The sequence below is a fragment of the Corythoichthys intestinalis genome, chromosome 22, assembly GCF_030265065.1.
Source record: "Corythoichthys intestinalis isolate RoL2023-P3 chromosome 22, ASM3026506v1, whole genome shotgun sequence".
Taxonomy (NCBI): Eukaryota; Metazoa; Chordata; class Actinopteri; order Syngnathiformes; family Syngnathidae; genus Corythoichthys; species Corythoichthys intestinalis.
In genome coordinates this window covers 23283232-23307185 of record NC_080416.1, presented here as the reverse complement: position 1 = coordinate 23307185, position 23954 = coordinate 23283232, and the positions used below count along the sequence as shown (strand labels likewise).

Below are 23954 nucleotides of genomic sequence, written 5' to 3'. Positions count from 1 at the left end.
CGTCGCACTTGGTCGTTCATCACCTGGCATCCCAGACGTCCTCCCAATCGTCCTACTCAGACTTCCCACACCTGGCATCCTAGACGTCCTCCTGATCATCCATTCGGTCGTCCTCCACCAGCGCCCCAGCTGTGCAACCCGACCGTCCGTTCCGTTAAATCAGGTTAAGCCTCGTCTCCTCACTTCCTTTCACGGTCCAATATGAGTTCTTACCAAATACGCTACTACCCTCCAGTGGCCAGTTTTATTGCTTTAAAATGGATTTTGAGCATTGTGCTTTGGAGCGAAGTTGCATCAGAAAACGTAAAATACGTATAAATACGTTTTTGGGACACTGAAACAATTCAAAATAGAACGTATTTATATGTTTTTGGGAGCAAATGAGTTAAAATCTAATATGTAGAATAAAGAGGAAAACTAACGTAAGTGGTAAGTGGAGTAAGAGTAGTGTTTCTTTTCACAAATCTACTCAAGTAAAAACTACTCTTAGAAGTACATTTTTCTCAAAAAGTTACTCAAGTATATGTAAGGGAGTAAATGCAATGCTTACTACCCACCTCTGCATGTAGGCACGTGCCGGTTACCGGTTTTAAGGTTTACCCTGGTATGAAAAATTTCCGTCATACCGTAGTACGGTATTAGCTATTTTTTATATCACCAAAATGCAGTGAAAAATGCCTTGGAGCGGCAGCGCTTACCCCTCCAGTTGTTGCTCTGTCGGTGACACTGCTTTGTTGCTGTGCTGTAATTTACAATGGCTGAAGGTGATGAAAATGCACCTGAGCTTTTTCCCCTCCTCAAAAAAGACAAGTCGCTAGTATGGGAGTACTTCGGCTACTGAAAAGAAACAAATGGCCGGGGCTTAGAGGAGGAAGGACAGCCGACGTGCATGATATGCTTTCACATTTACGTGAGCATCATCTGTCACTTTACACAAAATATAAGGTAAGTAAACGCCATCATGAACATTTCCCACCAGCTACTAGAGTTTACTCCAGCGTGTTTAGCGATGGTAAAACAAATACTATAACGTAAGCTTGTTAATGAGGCAGATATCATGGCTAGTTAGCATGCCAAGACGGCTAACTAGTTTCCTTTCTACCATTAGCCCACTTTTGTAACGTCTTCCGCCATTGTAAACATCTGTTCAAAATAATTAAAAAAAAAAAAAATTATTAAGAAGTGTTACTTTTTTATGGAAAATAATTATTTTTGTTCTTGTTCTAATGTTGAGCAACTTGAGCTGTGGCTCTGGGTTTAGAAGTTCTATTTATTTCTATTTTATTTAAAACATTCATTTTTTTGTTATTTTATTATTTGTTTTAACATTATATTAATGTTGATGTTCCAATTTGCACATACAGTGATCCCTCGTTTTTCACGGTTAATGGGGACCAGAACGATGAGCAGAGGCGTAGCAAGGGTCCCCGGGGGCCCCAGGCAACAAGCAACATTGGGCCCTTCGAGCGTGTGCAAGTAAGGGGACAGTTGGACTTGGAGCAATAGAAGAAAGAGTAGAAACACAAAAATACCACCCTTGGATGCGGAGGTATATATTTTTTGTGTGAAATCAGTTGTCAGATTGGCCCTACGACCCACCAAATTCAAATTATTCTGTAAAAACCACTGATTGGTGGACTACCGACTGAAATGAGTATGAAATTTGCTGATACAATTGTTTAGGATTATTTTAGATGCCTATATGTTATGTTTTTCTTATAGAGTATTCGACGAGGAACACGATAGACCCATTAAGAGACTTTTTTGGAAAAATCACCATTTCTTTAAGTAGTCACATGAACAACGAGTTGGCCTGTGAAACTCAACGCAGAACAACTCGACAAAGGCTTTCCCAAGAGTACTTGGTGAGTCACTCTTTATACAATCATGTAGTATTATAAGCTGTTTGAACTTTCGTAAACATGTGTAATTAAGGTGACATGGTTAATGCTGATTGGGTTTGATAATAGAATCATTAGATAATCTTTCAGTTATTCCATGATATTGATACACTCCCTACATTTGTCGCTGCTAAATTGCAGTAAAACTGTGTGTGCCAAATCTGTTGGCTCTCTAGGGGCCCCTGCTGGCTGGGGGCCCTAAGCAATTGCATGGCTTGCCTAATGGGACACGGCGCCTCTGACAATGAGTGATAAACCGCGAAGTAGCGCATCCAAGAAAAAATGCACATTTTTTTTGCATGTTCAATGTAGTCATTCAGATTTAGCATTGGAAAGAGATACATATGAGAGATGTTTTGTCACTTTTTCCCCAAAAGTATAATTAAAAAAATATATATATATATATATATTTTTTTTTTTTTTTTTTAATAAATGTTTTTTAAGCACTGTACAGTAGTATAAAAATGCTTGGCTTTAGTAAATGTTTCTGTTACCTCTCCTGGCTGTGACATGTGGAAATTACAAACTGCTCAGGATCACTTTTAACGTATGGCGTTTATTGCCACGAACACAAGACGAACGGCTGCCTCAAACGTCGCCACACATACACATTCATTCCAGCTCGCGCTTCCTTATCCCCATGCCAGCACAATGCACACACAGAGCCTGTCTGTTCCAAAGCAGCACTTCATTGAGTGAGTCTACTCAAATCCTCTCACTTATACACAATGAGTTGCCACAGCAACTGTTTAACAAGTTAAACAATGATTGACGCATGCGCCGCTTTTGAAGCCAGTGACTGGGAAGATCAGACACAAACATCTGTCAACATCGTAAACTTAAAAAGCAACTCCAGTGCATGCGCTTTACCTGCCTGGGGAACAAAGAGCAGGGAGCGAGAGTGAGACTAAGCGATCGGCTCGGCACAGCTCATCTGTATTTTTTTTTTTAATTGAAAAATAATCCGCGATGGACTGAGGGCGCGAAGTTTGAAGCGCAACGTAGCGAGGGGTCACTGTATATTGTGAAAAATTAAAACAATCCTGTTCAATGGAAATCAGTTTTATTTTTTTAACCCATACATCTCAAAATAACTATGGCTTGTCAATGGATTAAAATTTTTAATCGAGTTAATCACAGCTTAAAAATTAATTAATCGCAATTCAAACCATCTATAAAATATGCCATATTTTTCTGTAAATTATTGTTGGAATAGAAAGATACGACACAAGACGGATATATACATTCAATATACTGTACATAAGTACTGTATTTGTTTATTATAACAATAAATCAACAAGATGGCATTAACATTATTAACATTCTGTTAAAGCGATCCATGGATCGAAAGACTTGTAGTTCTTAAAAGATAAATGTTCGTACAAGTTATAGAAATTTTATATCAAAACCCCTCTTAATGTTTTCGTTTTAATAAAATAAACAAAAAACAAAAAATAAACTAGTAGCTCGCCATTGTTGATGTCAATAATTACACAATGCTCATGGATGGTGCTGAAACCCATAAAATCAGTCGCACCCGAGCGCCAGCAGAGGGTGCCAAAACACAAAAAAACACAAGTAACAAATGGACATGACACTGTCATTTTAATCTGTTTGAGCGGGGCATGTACAGTGGGGAGAACAAGTATCTGAAACACTGCCAATGGAAAAACCCATTGGCAGTATCAAATACTTGCTCTCCCCACTGTACGTTAATTGCGTCAAATATTTTAACGTCATTAATTTTAAAAATTACCGCCCGTTAACGCGATAATTTTGACAGCCCTAAAAATAACACATTTTAGCAGTATAATTGCAATACTGTGATACCGTGGTATTTTTGATTAATGGTATCATACCGTCAAAATCTCATACCGGCACATGCCTAATCACAAGTAATAAAAAATTCAGAAAGAAAGAAAGTTCAGAAAGTTCTCGAGAACATGCTTAGTCTTTATTTTTCCCAGGAAACATTTTCTTTCGACAGAAGCCGTTCATGTGCGGCTTCCATGGAAATGTAGTGTGAATCATTGACTAATTGCATTGTGCAGTGTAGTCAAGCCAAGTGGCAGCTTCAAAGGCTGCGTTCGGACTGCAGGCATATCTGATTCCAATGGGATTCCTCCTCAAATCTGATTTTGAGTGCTGACTCTTCACACTATTTTTAGCAAGTGTCCGAATCAGAACTGGGTCAGTTTAGACCGGGTCACATTATTGACACATTTGACAGGTTGCTGTGGCAATGAAGGAGTCATCCAGCATAGGGTGAAGTCAGTCAAATCCCATCTAAACTGGTCAGACTGAGAAGCATATTGTCCATACGTGATATGAAACTTCCTCCTGTATGTGGTTTCAACTCATCTCGCAAAAATCTGATTTCTGTGCTTCGTGACTGTTCAGACTTCAAAAGAGTCATCCAGTTTCAATCTGGATGGGCAAAAAAAAATCAGATTTTGACTGCCAGTGGCTGCAAGTTAACACTATCAAAAGGGGAAAAGTTTGAATTTATGATAACAGACTTTCATATAATTAAAACTTTAATCTCATACCACAAGTCTAGTTAGATAAGCCTCTTATAAAAATAAAAGTACATTTTAGATCCAGGCCTGTTGTGAACATCAAACAGCAAGAAAGAAAAAAGTGGAGCAAATAAGCAACATTTTTCCAACATTTCATCATTTGACTTGAGTCGTATGAATTAAACATCCTGCAGGCTGCTCATCTAACAAGTAAAAACAGTACTTTTATTCTTCTGGAGTGGACACCTTTTTTAACAAGCTGCATTGGAGTAAAGATTGCTGGTTACCTCAAGGTAAACGAGTTGGGCACTAGTGAGGTAAATAAAGCAGGAGGTAAACTCTTATCCTATTTGCAGGTCGCAATACAGATTTAAGTCGGCCGGCATTCTGAAGGTAGACGGTGTTGTTGCTTGTACTACGACAAAATGTGACCTGTAGTTGCCAAAAAATAGATTTACGAGGCCATGGCGTCATTTTGGAAAAAGTTGAGACAGGCATCCGAAGGCCGGACGGTGCCTTGGAGTAAAACGCGACGCAAATGTTTGACGCATGCAGCAGATGTCAACATCTCACAGGTCAGAAGGTTACTTTATTTGAGTGCTAGTATTGTCATAGCCACTATTGCATTGTAACAGACTAAATCAAGGGTTCAGCAAAGATATGGTGACCAAATGTACTCTTTTGCCTGGACATGTCCACTTTAAAAATCCTGTCCAGGACAACTGGTAGGGTTATATAAATACATGAACATGTCCGGTGTTTCGAGGGGTACTACTACTACTACAGTTATGCCCCTTTCCCACTGAAACTAGTGGGTCAACGCGCGTTTTTTCCAAGCCGATGCAACCCACTAGCAATTTGGCACCTTTCCCATTGACAAAAAAAAAGCCGTCTTTTTTTTCCCCACCCCTCCTCAGCCGTGCGTAAGGTTACGTGACATCACACGCTAAAATAAGCATCGACAATTCATTCAGATCAAGGAAGTAAACAATGCAGAGCAACATGTAAGCTTCCTTTCCGTTTGTGTTCTCCGTTTTCATGCTTTTTACTGCCCTCAAAATGATCGAAATGCAGTGAAGGATCAACACTCTGCTTGTGCTGAGGCAACGTAGGCGACGTGAATTCTTCTTATTCTACTAGCTTTGTTGTTAGCATCGACGTAACTACGGTTGTGGGGCGTGTTAAATGGGAGGCGACTGGTACGTTGTTATGACGCATCACGTAAGAGCCTACGTCACCACGTAGATTAGGGTGTTGACTGTTGACCCGGGGTTTTGCTTTCACACTGCAAGACGATCAGAGCCGAGGTGATTTTAACGCGGGTCGCTTGGCGGGTTGATTGACACGGGTCGAGGCGGGTCGCTGCACCTTTCCCACTGCAACCAAAAGCCGATTGTTAGCGGGTTGACACGGGTTTTTTGGCCAGTGGGAAAACGGTATTAGGGATTGGAATCAAGAAGCAGTTTCTATAGAAAACAAACTTGTTTGGTAGCTATACTAATGATTCTTTTATAGATTCCAGGCAGTATGAATTCCTTCACATACTGTAACTTACATGTTACACACACTCAATGCAGCAAATACGACTACAGTGATACCTCAGCTCACGAACGCTTAAGCTCACGAACTTTTCGCCTCAAGAACATTAAATTCGCGAGCATATAGTCTCTGCTGACGAACTAGTTTTCCGCGGACGAACCAAACCACGCGGTTGAACAGCGCCACGGTGGCGGCCACGAGAAGCTGACGCACGCTCACGGCGTCCCAGTTCGTCCCCTCCCTTTCGTTGAGTGCGGACGTGGTTTGTGTTTGATAGACATTTTGGACCATATTGAGTGTACTTTTGCTATTATGGGACCGAAAAAGACCCCACCACAGGCTAGTGTTAAGCCTAAGAAGACATTAAAGAAAATTACGATCGAGCAGAAGAAGGAGATCATTGAAAAACACGAACGAGGTGTGCGTTTGTGTGACTTAGCGTCCCAGTACCAGTACGCTAAGTCTACCATTGCTACCATCCTTAAGAACAAGGAAGCTATTAAGGGTGCATGTGTGGCTAAGGGTGTTTCTGTGTTGTCTAAGCAACGGTCTCAGGCAATAGAAGACGTTGAAAAACTTCTGTTGATTTGGATTAATGAAAAGCAGCTAGCAGGGGACAGTGTGAGTGAGGGTATTATCGCCGAGAAAGCACGGCAACTTCACTCGGATATCATCAAGAGGCAACCTGGAAGTTCGTCATCCATTGATGATTTCAAGGCTAGGCTAGGCTCCTTCTAAGAAGCAAAGAAGACATGCCACACCGGAGGTTTAGGTAGTTAACCTCCGTGAAGTTGGCCCCCCATCAGTCGCAAATTTATATAAAAATTATGTCAATCGTTTGTGCTATGATTGTGCTTGTTTGTGCTGCAAAAAGTTTCGTTTGTGCCATCATCGTTTTGCGGTTATTAAACATTGTTTTTTAGGTCATCCAGAGTTCACCCAGCCCCCCATCTGCGGCGGAATGGAACCCCAGTGGTGTCATTTGATTCTGCCTCGTTAGTGCTGGATTGTGCTGCAAAAAGTTATGTTTGAACTGCTACGGTTTTCGAGATATTCATAATAATGTATAGTGATGACGTCACGCGCAGCCCCCCATCTGCGGCGGAATGGAACGGCGATGATGCCATTTCTTTCTTCATCGTTAGTGCTGGTTTGTGCTGTAAAAAGTTTTTTTTTAACTGCTACGGTTTTCGAGATATTGGTAATAAAGTAAAGTGATGACGTTACGCGCAGCCCCCCATCTGCGGCGGAATGGAACGGCGATGGTGCCATTCGATTATGCTTCGTTAGTGCTGGATTATGCTGTAAAAAGTTTTGTTCGAACTGCAGTTCTCGAGATATTCATAATAGAGCCTAGTTCGGGCCTAAAAAATCCAGCCCGACCCGACACGGCCCGCTGGTATTGAGGCCCGACTCGGCCCGAGCCCGATCAATTAACTAGATTTGCAGGCCCGAGCCCGAAATACCCGATTTAAAAAATTTTTTATTTGTTGGAGTGACGCGAAAAAAAAAGCAGCAGCAATTTATTTTCATTTCGAGTTGGCAGAAAAAAAAAAAAGTTTTCTTAATGTTTAAATAGTCTACATATTTTTATGTTCATTATAAAAACATTCACACAACGAAATAACGCTGGGAAAGTTTAATATAAAAAAAATATATATATGCGGTTTTGCAGACACACAGAGAGGAATATTCAAAAGGATCACATTTGTGTTGCCTTTGTGTGCATAAATAAAAGTGTCTTTCGTAACGAATTCACAGTTGTCAGGAAAAAAATGCAAGTTTACTCGATATTTAAATAGTCTACATATTTTTATGAGAATTATAAAATCATTTACACAACGAAATAACGCTGGGAAAGTTTGTTAAATATATTTCTGAGTGTGTGGGATATTGTTCTCACATGGACGCGCCTCTCTGACAAGGAGAGGGAACAGCAGCAAAAAAAAAAAAAAAAACTACAAATGCTTTGAAATAACATTCTTTATTGTAATGACAACAATACCAAAAATTAATTATAAAAAAATAAAAATGAAATAAAAGCTTTTAAACTGCGGGTCGGCCTTGACTGCAGTCTGTACCTTGCGGCCTCATGTCCTGCTCTTTATTTCTGTGAAATAAGGGAAATAATTAGACCGGCTCGGACTAAAAATGGCGATTTGAACAGCAGGATATTATGGCTTACTTACAGTGTTTATATTTTTTGGTCGTCGTCGTGCAGGAATAAGATTGCGTCCACTGGCAGGTTTCAGTGACGTTCTCCGCTGATCTACTGTGCGGCCTGCAGCGCTGAAAACTGACGTCATCACTTTACATTATTATGAATATCTCGAAAACCGTAGCAGTTCAAACAAAACTTTTTACAGCACAATCCAGCACTAACGACGAAGAAAGAAATGGCATCATCGCCGTTCCATTCCGCCGCAGATGGGGGGCTACGCGTGACGTCATCACTATACATTATTAGGAATATCTCGAAAACCGTAGCAGTTCAAACAAAACTTTTTGCAGCACAATCCAGCACTAACGAGGCAGAATCAAATGACACCACTGGGGTTCCATTCCGCCGCAGATGGGGGGCTGGGTGAACTCTGGATGACCTAAAAAACAATGTTTAATAACTGCAAAACGATGATGGCACAAACGAAACTTTTTGCAGCACAAAGAAGCACAATCATAGCACAAACGATTGACATAATTTTTATACAAATTTGTGTCTGATGGGGGGCCAACGATTGACATAATTTTTATACAAATTTGTGTCTGATGGGGGGCCAACTTCACGGAGGTGTTGAGTTACCTACAGTCCTTATGGAAGGTGACTCTCCTTCCAAACAGTAACTCCCTCCCTCCCTCCTCCTCCCACTCCATTCCATCAAGCCATCAACTACCATCACAAAGGTAAATAAAACGACTTTATTATACAGTACAGTTTATTTCTTTAATTACAATACAATAGCACATTTATTATACATAAAATAAGGTATATTTATGTGTAGTTTTAAGGCTTATTTAGTAGAAAATTATGTTTTATGGGGATCTGGGAACGGATTATTCTCATTTGGTTTCTTATGGGAATTAAATGTTCGGAAGACGAATTTTTCGCTTTACACACACTTTCTGGGAACCAATTATGTTTGTGAGCTGAGGTATTACTGTACTTGATTTGTCAAAGAGAAGCCACTCTCCAAGTGTAGTCTGTAGAGCCAATGCAGAGTGTTATCCATTGATTTTCACAGGCCACTTCATTATTCATGAGATTACTTATAGAAATGGCGATTTTCCAAAAAAGTCTATTAATGGGTCTATCGTATTCCTCGTCGAATACTCTATAAGAAAAATATAACATATATGCATCTAAATTAATCCTAAACGATTTTATTAGCAATTTTAATACTCATTTTGGTGTTTTTTTTTTTTTTTTTTCCGGAATAATTAGAATTTGGTGGGTCGTAGGGCCAATCTGACTACTGATTTCACACAAAAGTATATACCTCCGCATCCGATGGTGGTATTTTTGTGTTGCTACGACTAACGGAAGTGGATGTTCCAAATTACTTCCCGAAATGCACCTGACGACTGCAGCCAATCAGCTTGTTTTCACCCATAATTCGAGATAAGATGGTCGCAAACAACGTTTATTCTACTCAGTATCAAAAGGCCTTTGCATAGAGTACCCCAAATATGTTTAGGAAGTTAACAAATCCAAGTTAACGGAGGATTGTGCTAAAATTCCTCTTATATTGTATGAGATCCAGCTGTCCTTATGTAATTACACCAAGCTAATTATGAACTTAATATTATGAACTTAATATTTGGGACAACAATGAGATACGCTGCCCCTGCTGTCTGGACTAGCTGAACACTTTCTGAGAGGGTGTTCTCCACTGCTAGAGACACCATAAGTCCAGAAAGATCACGTATCCTACCTGAAAAAGCAGACATGCTTATTTTTCTTCAAAAGAATTGTTAATTTTGCACATTTGCACTAGGCATTGATCTGTTGTACTTGACAGTATTTATCTTTTTTATTATTATTTTTGAGTGCTATCAGCTCATATGTCCTTTTAAAAAGGATGATTTTTTTATTTCTATTAGAAAAAAATTTCAGTAAAATGTTACACATTCTTGTCTATTTGCCACAGTTACATATTGCCACAGTTAACATTGAGGCTTTGGGCCTCTTTTGACCTCGTTGTGAGTTTGTAATGTTGTGACTTCTGATTAAACAAACTACATGCCAATCAAAATGTTTGTTCTTCTTTTTCCCCAAATTAGAATCGATAAGGGAATCGATAAAGAATCGAATCATTAAGGAATATCGACTGTTGTAAATAACGGCATTAGAATATAACAGCGCTACTAACGGCGTTATTTTTTTCAGTACTGAGTACTGGTGGGAAGAGTAGCCAGAAATATTACTCAAATTAGAGTAGCGTTACTTCAAAATAATATTACTCAAGTAAAAGCAAAAGAAGTTATTATTATGAAATTAAAAGGAGCATATCTCCGGTTTTATTTGGTCAATGAGTGCCAAATAAAAACTGGGAGAGGGGTTAAAATCCACACTTTTGAGTCATGTTGAGGGCAGCTCTCTACAGAGGTATGAATAAGTATCTGAACCTTTTGGAATTTCTCTTTGTAATCTCTCACATTTCTGCATAGAATCCACAAATCCCACAGATGAAAAAACAGTGTCTGCTTTAATTAAAACCATCCAAACATTTATAGGTTTTCATTTTTAATGAGGGTAGTATGCAAACAATGACAGAAGGGGGGAAAATAAGTAAGTGAACCATCACATTAAATATTTTGAGCCCCCCCTTTCACAGCAGTAATTTCAACCAGACGCTTCCTGAAGCTGCAGATCTGTCTGACACATCGATCAGGACTAATCTTCGCCCATTCTTCTCCAAAAAGCTGCTGTAGTTCTGTCAGATTCCTGGGATGTCTGCATGAATCGCTGTCTTTAGGTCATGCCACAGCATCTCAATGGGTTTCAAGTCTGGACTTTGACTTGGCCACTCCACAACGTGTATTTCGTTCTTCTGAAGTTGATTTACTTCTGTGTTGTGGATCATTGTCTTGTTGCAGCATCCATCCTCTTTTTAGCTTCAACTGTCTGACAGACAGCGCCAGTGCCAGACAGTGACAGGTTTTCCTGCAAAACATCCTGATAAACTTTTGAATTCATTCTTCCATTAATGATTGCAAGCTGTTCCTAACCCTAACCCTGAGGCAGCAAAACAGCCCCAAATCATGATGCTCCGTCCGCCATGCTTTACTGTGGGGATGAGATGTTGATGTTAGTGAACAGTTCCATTTTTCCTTCACACGTGACATTGAGTGTTACTCCCAAACAATTCAATTTTGGTTTCATTAGTCCACAAAATATTTTGCCAAAACGTCTGTGGAGTGTCCAAGTGCTTTTTTGCGAACCTTAAACGAGCAACAATGTTTTTTAAGACAGCAGTGGCTTCCTCCGTGGAGTCCTCCCATGAACACCATTCTTGGCCATTGCTTTACATATAGTTGATGTGTTCACAGAGATATTGGACTTTGCCAGTGATTTCTGTAAGTCTTTAGCAGACACTCTAAGGTTCTTTATTACCTCTCCGAGTATTCTGCGCTGAACTCTTGGTGTCATCTTTGGTGGACGGCCGCTCCTTGGGAGAGAAGCAACAGTGCCAAACTTTCTCAGTTTGTAGACAACGATTGATGAACATCCAGACTTTTAGAGATGGTTTTGTATCATTTCCCAGCTTCATACAAATCAACAATTCTTGACCGCAGGTCTTCAGACAGCTCTTTTGACTGAGCCATGATGCACATCAGACAATGCTTCTCATCAAGACAATTCTTACCCGGTGTGTGTTTTATAGTGGGCAGGGCAGCTTTGAACCACTCATCAGTGATTGGGGAAACACCTGACTTAAAATGTTAGGTAAAAATTGGTTTCAATTGCTCTTTAGGTCTCCTCAAGCAGAGGGCTCACTTACTTAATTTTTCCCCCTTCTGTCATTGTTTGCATGCTATCCTCATTAAAATATGAAAACTGATAAATGTTTGGGTTGTTTTACTTAAAACAGACCCTGTGTTTTCATCTATGTGATTTTGACAAAGATCGGATCAAATTTGGTGGTGATTTTATGCAGATATGTGAGAAATTCCAAAAGGTTCCGATACTTTTTCATACCACTGTATGTCAAATACTTGTTTAAAGACGCAATGTGATTGAACAGGCCGGCGTGATCATAGAATGGCAAACTTCTGATTGGTATAATGGAGTCATGTGATTATTATTGTGACGTCTCATTGGTGAAACTGGTAGAGCTACTGTTGGAATCACTGGAGAGAGAAAAAAAGTCGAATCTAATATGTAAAATAAAGAGGAAAAATGTAACGACTAGTGTAGCGTTTCTTCTTCACAAAATCTTCACAAATCTACTCAAGTGAAAAGCATAGCTTAGTAAAACTATTCTTAGAAATACATTTTCCTCAAAAAAAATTACTCAAGTAAATGTAACAGAGTAAATGCAACGCATTACTACCCACCTAATGTAGCTAATATTTTTTTTTATAAAACTGACTGAGGAGGCACACTTTAAATATATTAATGTGATAAGGCATCTTTGAGTGAACTTCAAGTAAAATTTAAGTATCTCGAGGACAGGCCGAGTGTCCTCTTTTTTGGAAATCAAAATATGCTCACCCTAGCAAAGATAAAAACATTATGTAAGCCTACACTTGCACAAGCTAAGAAGAGCCAAAGTAAAAACAACATTAAAGCAATGAAAATGAGGCACTGCCTCTTTATAAGCCTTGACAAAAATGTTTTAAAAATTAAGGATAATGTGACCTCAAGGACATGTTAAACCAAGGTGTGTCCTCTTTTTAGCATAACAGGTGTGACAAGCGATAAAGGAAGGTTCAAATAAAACAACAGGCTAATTTTTTTTGCATGTTTGGACCAATTTTGTTTTGTGCTGCTTTACTTTTGAATATAGCTGTCCACTGTAGTGTCCAGGGTGAAGTCGAATACGTTAGCATTTTATCTGCCTTATACAACATAGACAATATCTTTTTAAGTGACACGCGCCTGTCATAGGAAAAGATTATAAACACATCAACCTGAAAAGAATACACTCCACTCACGGGGTTAATGACGGTCATAAAAATTCTGGTTGACATGGCAACTTGACACGAGACGTGTCTAGGGGGAGAAAAAAAAAAAAAGATCATTTGCAAGGTTAGACTTGCACCTGGACACGCTTCCATACTCACTTTGCGTTTGTTCGTGTTTTTTTGTTGTGTTTTTTTCCCACGCTGCGTGGAAAAGATGTCAGAAGGGAAGAGGAATGACGACCATGGGAGCATCGTGAGTAATTCAACTAAAAGCTAACTTACCCAACTTCATAGCTAGCTTGCTTTTGCCAACTTTGTCGTGGGAACACCGGGAAACAAAAAAAAAAAAAAAAAAAAAAAAAAAAAAAAAAAAAAGACGATTTCAATAGCGGTTACTGTACGTGGTCATTAATGTGCTTTTCATGTTACAGGCTGGGCAAAAACGTTCTAATTATGATTAATTAGCAGGTATTTTGAATGACGTCATCATTGTTTGAGTGCTCAACACTTGGCTAACTTTCCTCGTATTGTGAGTGTTGATTATTTAAGGCTCACGAGTTAGCAAAGTAACACACTGTTAACTGAGAAACTGGAAAAAATATGCATTGAAACATATTTGGAGGAAATTAAATTGCGATGAAATTTTTTTAATTAAATGGATCTTTTTTGGTTTTTATATGTTAACTTGAACTCTTTCACTGTTAATCTTTTTATTAAACTCACTTACATTTACAAAAGCAAGTGCATTTTTAGCCTCATTTTATTTGTTGTGATGTGGGTTTTTTTTTGTTTGTTTTTAAATATGTCCAAATTTAAACATGGACTACCTGATTTTTGTGTGTGTGTTTGTCTGGAATCACAAGTTCCTCGCGTTTTAGCCTATTTGTTAATGCAACGTCATTGTATAATCTTGGTTTATTATTAACTAACTGATGATGTGTCACTGTATGCACGGTCTTGTACTTAAAATGCAATTTGACCTCCATGTCAAATTTGAAGCTGCAGATTTAAATTATGCTGTAAAATGTTAGTCTGATTTCATTTTTAACACTTACAGGTAGGGCTGAACGATAGTGGGAAAACTGACATTGCGACCTTTTTGGGGTTTGCAAAATATTGCAATATTAAAACTAGATGAATTTCCACCAGATGACTCAAATATCTGATGAGAAGAGTTTGGTTGACTCACCATGACCACATTGTATTCATATCTTCTTCTAATACTGTTTAATTCAGGCTAAGGGGCTTTGCCACACTGAGATGCAACGATTGTGTTACAGTGACAGCGAAAACAGAAGGCGAAGACGCAAGCTTTTGATTGTGGCCTTCAAAGTGAAACGATTCGATTGCAGGGCTTGCGACATCGTTCGAACGGAGACGGAACCGTGTAAATGCAAACATGAAATGGGTCATGCTCTGTTGTTTTTGTCAGAGCGTCACCATGTAAACGGCCCCTAAGTGGGCTCATCTGTGAATGATGAGGATTGCTGGATGTAAATGGGATCCAGGAGGCCATTTTTCTGCACGACATCTCTGCACGACAGACAGACGGGCGGACGGACGGACAGACAGACAGTGGGGTAAATAAATATTTAGTCAACCACTAATTGTACAAGTTCTCCCATTTGAAAATATTAGAGAGGCCTGTAATTGTCAACATGGGTAAACCTCAACCATGAGGGACAGAATGTGGAAAAAAAAAAAACAGAAAATCACATTGTTTGATTTTTAAATAATCTATTTGCAAATCATGGTGGAAAATAAGCATTTGGTAATACCAAAAGTTCATCTCAATACTTTGTTATGTACCCTTTGTTGGCAATAACTGAGGCCAAACGTTTTCTGTAACTCTTCACAAGCTTTTCACACACTGTTGCTGGTATTTTGGCCCATTCCTCCATGTAGATCTCCTCTAGAGCAGTGATGCTTTGGGGCTGTCGTTGGGCAACACGGACTTTCAACTCCCTCCTCACCCCGTGGCGTCAAAATGATAACAAGAATGGTGAGCTAACATCCCAGAACCACATGGGGGGACCTAGTGAATGACTTACAGAGAGCTGGGACCACAGTAACAAAGGCTACTATCAGGAACACAATGCGCCGCCAGGGACTCAAATCCTGCACTGCCAGACGTGTCCCCCTGCTGAAGAAAGTACACGTCTCTGCGGTTCGCTAGAGAGCATTTGGATGATCCAGATGGTCAGATGAAACCAAAATAGAACTTTTTGGTAGAAACACAGGTTCTCGTGTTTGGAGGAAAAAGAATACTGAATTGCACCATACCCACTGTGAAGCATGAGGTTGGAAACCTCATGTAAACGGGGTTGTTTTTCAGCATAGGGACCAGGACAACTGATCTGAATGAATGAGGCCATGTATAAAGAGGTTTTTAGTGAAAATCTCCCTCCATCTGCAAGGGCATTGAAGATGAGACGTGCCTGGGTCTTTCAGCATGAAAATGATCCCAAACACACAGCCAGGGCAACAAAGGAGTGGCTTCGTAAGAAGCATTTCAAGGTCCTGGAGTGGCCTAGCCAGTCTCCAGACCTTAGAAAATCTGTGGAGGGAGTTGAAAGTCTGTGTTGCCCAACGACAGCCCCAAAACATCACTGCTCTGCATGGAGGAATGGGTCAAAATACCAGCAACAGTGTGTGAAAAGCTTGTGAAGAGTTACAGAAAACGTTTGGGCTCCGTTATTGCCAACAAAGGGTACATAAAGTATTGAGATGAACTTTTGGTATTGACCAAATACTTATTTTCCACCATGAATTCTTTAAAAATCAAACAATGTGATTTTCCGTTTTTTTTTTTTTTTTTTCACATTCTGTCTCTCATGGTTGAGGTTTACCCATGTTGACAATTAGAGGCCTCTATAATATTTTCAAGTGGGAGAACTTGCACAATTAGTGGTTGACTAAATACTTATTTGCCCCACTGTATATTCCGGTGTCCCTTAGCAACACATGGGTAAAAACATAGGACATGGACAGTACAAAAATATTGGGGGGGTTCAAAGCAATAACAGAAAATATTAAACGTTTACAGTGGTCATTATAAAATTTGAGTTCAGCAGGAATAAACAACTTCCTAAAATGCTCTGTCTTGGAGCACAAGGCAAGACTGTCTGAAGCAAAAAAAAAAAAAAAAAATCGCACGTCCTGCTATAGGACTATTTATTGTGCATGTGCTCAATGACTATGTTCAATTGATATATTGTGCAGGCCTAGTTGCAGGTAAAGGTATGTGAAATTTCCGATTCTTACATTATTCGCGATTTGGACGCTGAAGATTCGAGAACGATTCACAAACATCCATATTCCGATTATTTAAATATGCTAAGTAAACCGGAACAAAAACACAGTCAGCGCGGTCTTCAGGACATAATGAGGAACATCCGCAACTAGAGATGTCCCGATCGATCGGGTCCGATCACATCATTTTTAAAGTATCAAGTGGTTCCACTTCCCATCATGCATTTGGGCATGGCTACAGTATCATTTACTGAAAGCTCAACTAGATGGCAATATTTAGTCACAATATACAAAGTCACAAGTCTTTCTATCCGTGGATCCCTCTCACTGAAAGAATGTTAATAATGTAAATGCCATCTTGAGGATTTATTGTCATAATAAACAAATACAGTACTTATGTACTGTATGTTGAATGTATATATTAGTCTGAGTTTTATTCATTTTTTTTCTAATGCATTGCCAAAATGTATATGATCGGAAAAAATTATCGGGAATGATTGGAATTGAATCGGGAGCAAAAAAAAGCAATCGGAGCAGGAAATATCGGGATCGGCAGATACTCAAACTAAAACGATCGGATCGGGAGCAAAAAAACATGATCGGAACAACCCTATCAGCAACTAATGCCGCTAGATAAAAAAACGCCGACGGACGGCCGCTACAAACAACACCCAGTTGCTACAAATTTCGCCCACGTAGCTACAAACTACGCCCACATAATGCTACGGTAGATATCACATGTATATCGAAGTAAATGCGAAATGACAGATTTGGCAGCGTTAGCACATGTATAGACAGGGGTGCACATAATTTTTTCGCCCAGGTTCTCAGAGGAGGACCTGGAGATGTGACTTGGTCCTCATTGAGCTTGAGAGCCGACCCGCGTGATGCGATAAATTTATGACAAGCTTTACTTAGAGCCAATTAACTTTAATTAATTATATTAACAATTAATGCTTGATTAACATCAACTGGCACAACAAAATTGCCATTACTTTGAAGTGAAATGTAAAGAAATAAACATAAAAGCACCAATTCAAAATAAAGGGCATTATGCGGCCCCCACATTAACTCCAAGCCTTTTTAAAAATGGGATGTCCTCCTCATAAGACCTCATTTAACGTGCATGTTTAGCTTTGTAAAATGCGAGCAAAAACACCTTTGTCAGTGCATGTCGCTGTTCATTACCTTTATTCCGCGACTTGTCCATAGGGCGAGTGGGGTCATGTCTGACATCGATAGTTTGCTTAATTGCCACATGCTCTCTGTTTTTTTCGAGCTTTTCAAAGTTTGGATGGCTGAAATTCTTTGACCCTACATAAAATGCGCTGCTCTTATCGGTGACATTGGGATTCTCACGGCACATTTTGTACCACATTTCCGTGCGAGCATCATTTGCTTCGAGCCATGGTACCTCCTGTAGTCACTTTTCAGCAAAAGTCCTTTTTCTCGGTAGCTCCGGTGACGTCTCTGTCGTCTGTCTGTCTTTTGACGGGGGTGGGGGAACACGGAAGTAATTACTCAGTGTGTGTCCTGCCTCTTCGACATTTTGAAAAGTTATTTTCTCGTGTCCGCCGCAAATACAGTGGTCAGCCATCGGTACGCAAAAGCGTATGGAAGCTGTTGAGGGCCAGCGCGTTTGTCTACGTCCAGTACGCATGTGCGCATGCGGACCACTTATGTGCACCCCTGTGTATAGAGAACTAGATGTGAAATGACAGACTCACCGGCGTTAGTAAACAGCCGCTATCTTAAAGCAGTAGACTTCCCAGGAAGGCTTTATTGTAGCGAACCTTCCGAGCGAACCTAATTAACTTTTCATCAAAAATACTCCTAAATCGGCAAAATTTTTACTTGAATCTATCTTTAAATGATGAAACAGTTATAAAACTTTCACATGTCGAAAGTAGACAGAAGGGAAATTACGGAATAACAGGAGCAATTTTAACAACTTTAACGGTTGATTCACAACATTAAATTAATTGAATGCAGTTTAAAGCTGCTTATAAAGAATGGGGACATGAATATTTTATTTACTGTTTTGAACTGTAACTTAATACTGAAATAGTAGTTTATTAAGCCTGAGGCTATTTTTGTACTGTTTTTGTTACTTGTAATTCCCTCTCGAGTCGAAATCACGAAGCAAGCTGTTTCTCTTTTATGGGCTTTAATCACAGAACTTGATTTGCCGTGACAATGCCGTGACAATGCCGTGAGAACTGAACAATGCAGATAAAAATATACATAAAGTCATTTCAGACAAATATATACATTAAGTCAGATCATTTTCATCCAGCACAGATAAATATATATACATGAAGTCAAATTATATTCACACAGAAATGTAAAACAACATGAATACATAACTACACTAACAGAAACTAAGTCAATTAACACAAACTAACAAACAACACAAACTAAATTACCTCATTGGCTTTACTCCAGAGGAAATTAGTTCAGCTTCAATTCTTCAATGCACTATGCACTTGAGATGTTTCCTTGTTGATCTTAATCGGAGGTACTGAAAAGTTGTCTGTACTCTAGTAGTGTTCATCAGATAATAAGCCGATGTAACGCTTAATAGTGCCCCTGTCAACTTGCGACAGTGAACTTAAGTTCCCACCCCATATCAAAAAAAAACTAAATGGTTTACATTACACGCCCAGATCAAAGAGTAAATTATTTATTTCTTTATTCTGCCGTAATGGCAGCTACATTACTAATGTACAAAACATTAAAAGCTGCTAATAGCTGGGAGCAGAGGGGTGCATCAATAATCGATTTATAATCGAATCGTAGCCTCTGAATCGTAATCCAATCGTGAGGTGCCCCAAGATTCCCACCTCTACTTACAGGTACTCCAAATATTTCAGTGGTGTAGAATTAAACTAGTAGTACCCACGTGAGAATAAGCGGTTAAGATCGAAGAACTGAACTAGTGTCCAAAACCTTGTTTTTTCGTCATCTTAATGAGAGAGCAAGCCAAGGCTTGACTGTTTAGAATGGCAATCATCCCAAACATAGCAATTTTTCATCATTAGGATAAAGTCTGTCGACTCAGCTACTATGGTCGAACGTTAGCTCCCCATGAAATGTCTTGGACACTCAGAGGAAAAAAAAGACAAATAGCACAACTGTAACACAGTGGTATTAAAAAGTATCTGAACCTTTTGGAATTTCTCACATTTCTGCATAAAATCACCATCAAATGTGATCTGATCTTTGTCAAAACCACACAGATGAAAAAACAGTGTCTGCTTTCACTAAAACCACCCAAACATTTATAGGTTTTCATATTTTAATGAGAACATTCAAACAATGACAGAACGGGGAAAAATAAGTAAGTGAACTATCACATTTAATATTTTGTGCCCCCCACCCCTTTGGCAGCAATAACCGGACGCTTGCTGTAGCTGCAGATCAGTCTGGCACATCGATCAGGACTAATATTGGCCCATTCTTCTCTTTACGTCATGCCACAGCATCTCAACGGGGTTCAAGTCTGGACTTTGACTTGGCCACGCCACAACGTGTATTTTGTTCTACTGAAACCATTCTGAAGTTGATTTACTTCTGTGTTTTGGATCATTGTCTTGTTGCAGCATCCCTCCTCTTTTTAGATTCAACTGTCTGACAGACGGCTTCAGGTTTTCCTGCAAAAAACAAAAAAAAAGAAGATAAACTTTTGAATTCATTCTTCCATTAATCATTCTTCCATAATCAAGTTGTCCAGGCCCTGAAGTAGCAAAACAGCCCCAAATCATGATGCCACCTCCACCATGCTTCACGGTGGGGATTAGGTGTTGATGTGGTGAGCTGTTCCATTTTTCCTCCACACATGACTCTGTGTGTTACTCCCAAACAATTTAGCTTTGGTTTCATCAGTCCACAAAATATTTTGCCAAAACTTCTGTGGAGTGTCCAAGTGCCTTTTTGCAAACATTAAACGAGCAATAATGTTTTTTTTTTAAACAGCAGTGGCTTCCGCCGTGGAGTCCTCTCATGAACACCATTCTTGGCCATATTTTTACATATAGTTGAGGTGTGCACAGAGATATTGGACTGTGCCAGTGATTTCTGTAAGTCTTGAGCAGACACTCTAGGGTTCTTTTTTACCTCTCTGAGTATCCTGCGCTGAACTTTGGCGTCATCTTAGGTGAATGGCCACTCCTTGGGAGAGAAGCAACAGTGCCAAACTCTCTCCATTTGCAGACAACTTCTCTGACTGCCGATTGATGGACATCCAGAATTTTAGAGATGGTTTTGTATCCTTTCCTAGCTCAATACAAATCAACAATCATTGATCGCAGGTCTTCAGACAGCTCTTTTAACCGAGCCATGATGCACATCAGACAATGCTTCTCATCAAGACATTTCTTACCAGGTGTGTGTTTTATTGTGGGCAGGGTAGATTTAGTCCACTCATCAGTGATTGGGCACACACCTGACTTAAAATGTTTGGTAAAAATTAGGGCTGTCAAACAATTAAAAGTTTTAATCGAGTTAATTACAGATTAAAGATTAATTAATCATAATTAATTGCAATTCAAACCATCTATAAAATATGCCATATTTTTCTGTAAATATTGTTGGAATGGAAAGATAAGACACAAGACTGATATATACATTCAACATACGTTACATAAGTACTGTATTTGTTTATTATAACAATAAATCAACAACATGGCATTAACATTATTAACATTCTCTTAAATCGGTCCATGGATAGAAAGACTTGTAGTTCTTAAAAGATAAATGTTAGTACAAGTTATAGGAATTCTATATTAAAACCCCTCCTAGTGTTTTCGTTTTATTAAAATTTGTAAAATTTTCAATCAAAAAATAAACTAGTAGCTCGCCATTGTTGATGTTATTAGTTACACCATGCTCACTCATGGTACTAACCCATAAAATCAGTTGGACCCAAACGCCAGCAGAGGGCGCGAAACACCAAAAAACAAGTAACAAGCGGACATTACTCTGTACTGTCATTTTAGTCTGTTTGGGCGGGGCATGTGCATTAATTGCGTCAAATATTTTAACGTGATTAATTTAAAAAATTAATTCCCGCCCGTTAACACGGTAATTTTGACAGCCCTAGTAAAAATTGGTTTCAATTGCTCTTTAAGTGTCCTTCAGCAAAGGGTTCACTTACTTATATCCCCCCCCTTCTGTCATTGTTTGCATACTATCTTCATTAAAATATGAAAACCTATAAATGTTTGGGTGGTTTTAGTTAAAGCAGACACTGTATTTTCATCTGTTTTCATCTGATTTTGACAAAGATCAGATCACATTTGATGATGATTTTACGCAAAAATGTGAGAAATTCCAAAAGGTTCAGATACTTTTTAATACCACTGTACTCTTACTACATTTCACATATTTTTTTTCTCCAACATTTACAGCTTTCTTACTCGTAAAAATTCCCACAGTACATTATTCCTCGAATGGGACACCTGTGCTTTTATGTTTTCTTGAAAGGGATGTTTTAATGAAGCTCAGCGTCTTCAACAATGTTTCCACCGCCTTCAGCCATTTCATCAATGTGTTCTGTGAGCGTGAACGAACAGATAAAAAGTGTCCAGGAAGTGAAGAAAGTACACTATCGAGTCCTGACAAATACAGTCGTGTCACGGGGATATTTGCGGTATGGAATAAGACGTTCGGGGAACACCCTTTGCCTTTATTACATGCATATTTTGTGTCTGCTTGTGCTTTGAGTTTTTGCATTACGGCACATTAAGGAGTCAAAGATGTTGTTTTGTGTCAACAAACATGAGCTGTTGAAAATTGATGCCCCTGTGTGGTTGGTTTACTGTCATAACAGCACAAACATGGTGGTGAACAAACAAAAGAAAGCTTGACATTTGCAGCAAACATTGTGAAATGTACCTTTAGGACTTCAGTCAATATTGGCAACACAAATGTTATGCTAACTATTAAACAGAACTATAGAACAGTACAAGTATTTAGCTAATGAAGGCTGCGGAAATCGTGGTAAAATAACGCAATGATGAAAACGTTTGCGTAGCTTTATGCGCTTATTTGTTTTGAGAGCACTGCTTGTTGAATCATATAAAAACAAATGCCAGGGAACTGAGTGGCATTGAGTTGTGTGTTGACACTGCCACGCTGTGTGTGTTTGTGCCTGTCTTATATAAAGACTTCATTAATCTACCTTACATAAGACATTCCTCACAATACTGCCATTTACACCCCGTCACCTTGCTACTCAATAATTTATCCCTACTATATCAACAACGGATGAATACACTTCACTGTAAGTTATATTTGAGTGTAGTGACCAGTGTCGTCCAGTAGGAAACGCTGTAACAGCTAGAGCTCGACTTGGCTTGTGGAACAATCCAGAGACAACAGGGCTGGGCAGCTGGCTGGTGAGCCTCACCCAGCCATTTAAGGCAAGCAGGCTTCCCACGCTCTGACTCACACATACACACTCTCTCGCACACATACACTCCCGCCGGTTGTCTGGATCACATCTCATGCCGGGAAGACTACCTTGGTATTCATCTCTGAACAGGTAGATATCACTACAATGGATGTTATTTTACCCTTGATATCATAGCCAGCAATTGCAATTCAGTTATAAAATTCTGTAGAATTCTGCGAGATGCGTTTGTATCCCAATACAATAATATTTGGGAAAAATAAATGTTTGTCATAGCTGAGTAGTGATTAGCCAGTCCGCCAAACAGGTTTACCTCTTAATGGTATCTACTTGTGCAGTTTTTCTTCGGGTGCTACCATGTGTACTATAAAAACATGCAATGTTTGCTTCATTGAAGGCTCTAAATCAGTGGTCTCAAACCGGTCCTCAAAGGGCCGCAGGGGGTACTGGATTTCATTCCAACCAAACGAGACAAATACCTTTTCACCAATCTGGTTTCTTACAAGTGTAATCAGTTGATTGCAATCAGGTGCTGCTTATGTTAGTAGAAACCTCATTGGTTGAACTGTTTGTGCTGGATCTGTTGGAACAAAAACCAGGACCCACTGCGGCCCTTTGTGGAGTCGGTTTGAGACCGCTGCTCTAAATTGTCCAATGGTGTATCAATTCAGCAAACATAGGCAAATGGGTCCTAAGATTTCAAAGAGCCCACTGACAGGAAAAAAAAAAAAACAGTTCATACAGTAACTAGAACAAAGTGCTTTCATCTAGTGAAAGCTCTTAAGAGAAATATTTTTGGGAGTCATCATATCTGAAAAAACGCTATGGTATTAATAAACTAAATCACCTGTTGTCATATTGGGTCTTCACCTTCAAGAAGAGAAAGTTGTAAAAAATACTATTTAAAGCAACACGACGTAACTTTTCAGTTTTGGTTGATTTTTAGTGAAACGGGGACAAAATCAGTAGTGTTTTGCCTTAAGGAAGCTGTCTGAATAGTAATGAGGTAATGAATCCAGTTGTGGCTAAACAATAGCATATGACAATGTTGAAAATAAAAGCATTTGATTTTGAACCCCTTTCCCCCTAAGGATGTAACAATACTCGGTTTTATATTGAACCGTTCGATACGCTCTCTTCGATTCAATACACAAGAACATTCGATGCAAATGAAAAGCTCCCAAAATGTATTTTCCGAATTTTTTC

General features: G+C 39.2%; 1 protein-coding gene and 1 long non-coding RNA gene across 4 annotated transcripts in view; one reads left to right on the top strand and one right to left on the bottom strand.

The window, feature by feature from the left end:
- Positions 1–4799: 4799 nt before the first annotated feature.
- The window catches only part of tuft1b (tuftelin 1b), a 40804-nt gene continuing 21649 nt past the window's right edge, over positions 4800–23954 (top strand). Inside the window, exons 1-2 of one of the 3 annotated variants that reach the window (XM_057827428.1) lie at positions 4800–4995; positions 13299–13337. In XM_057827428.1, coding sequence (XP_057683411.1) covers positions 4885–4995; positions 13299–13337 — 150 coding nt within the window. In that variant the 5' untranslated portion in view covers positions 4800–4884. Of the gene's footprint in view, positions 4996–13298; positions 13338–22530; positions 22881–23954 lie in introns of those variants that run through there. The other 2 variants (XM_057827429.1, XM_057827430.1) reach the window with 2 other exon arrangements.
- Positions 7901–19161, bottom strand: LOC130910284 (uncharacterized). The gene is made up of 3 exons (XR_009061848.1): positions 18763–19161; positions 8149–8255; positions 7901–8069 (listed from the first exon to the last, which is right to left on the bottom strand). It is a non-coding gene; the product is annotated as an uncharacterized LOC130910284 (long non-coding RNA).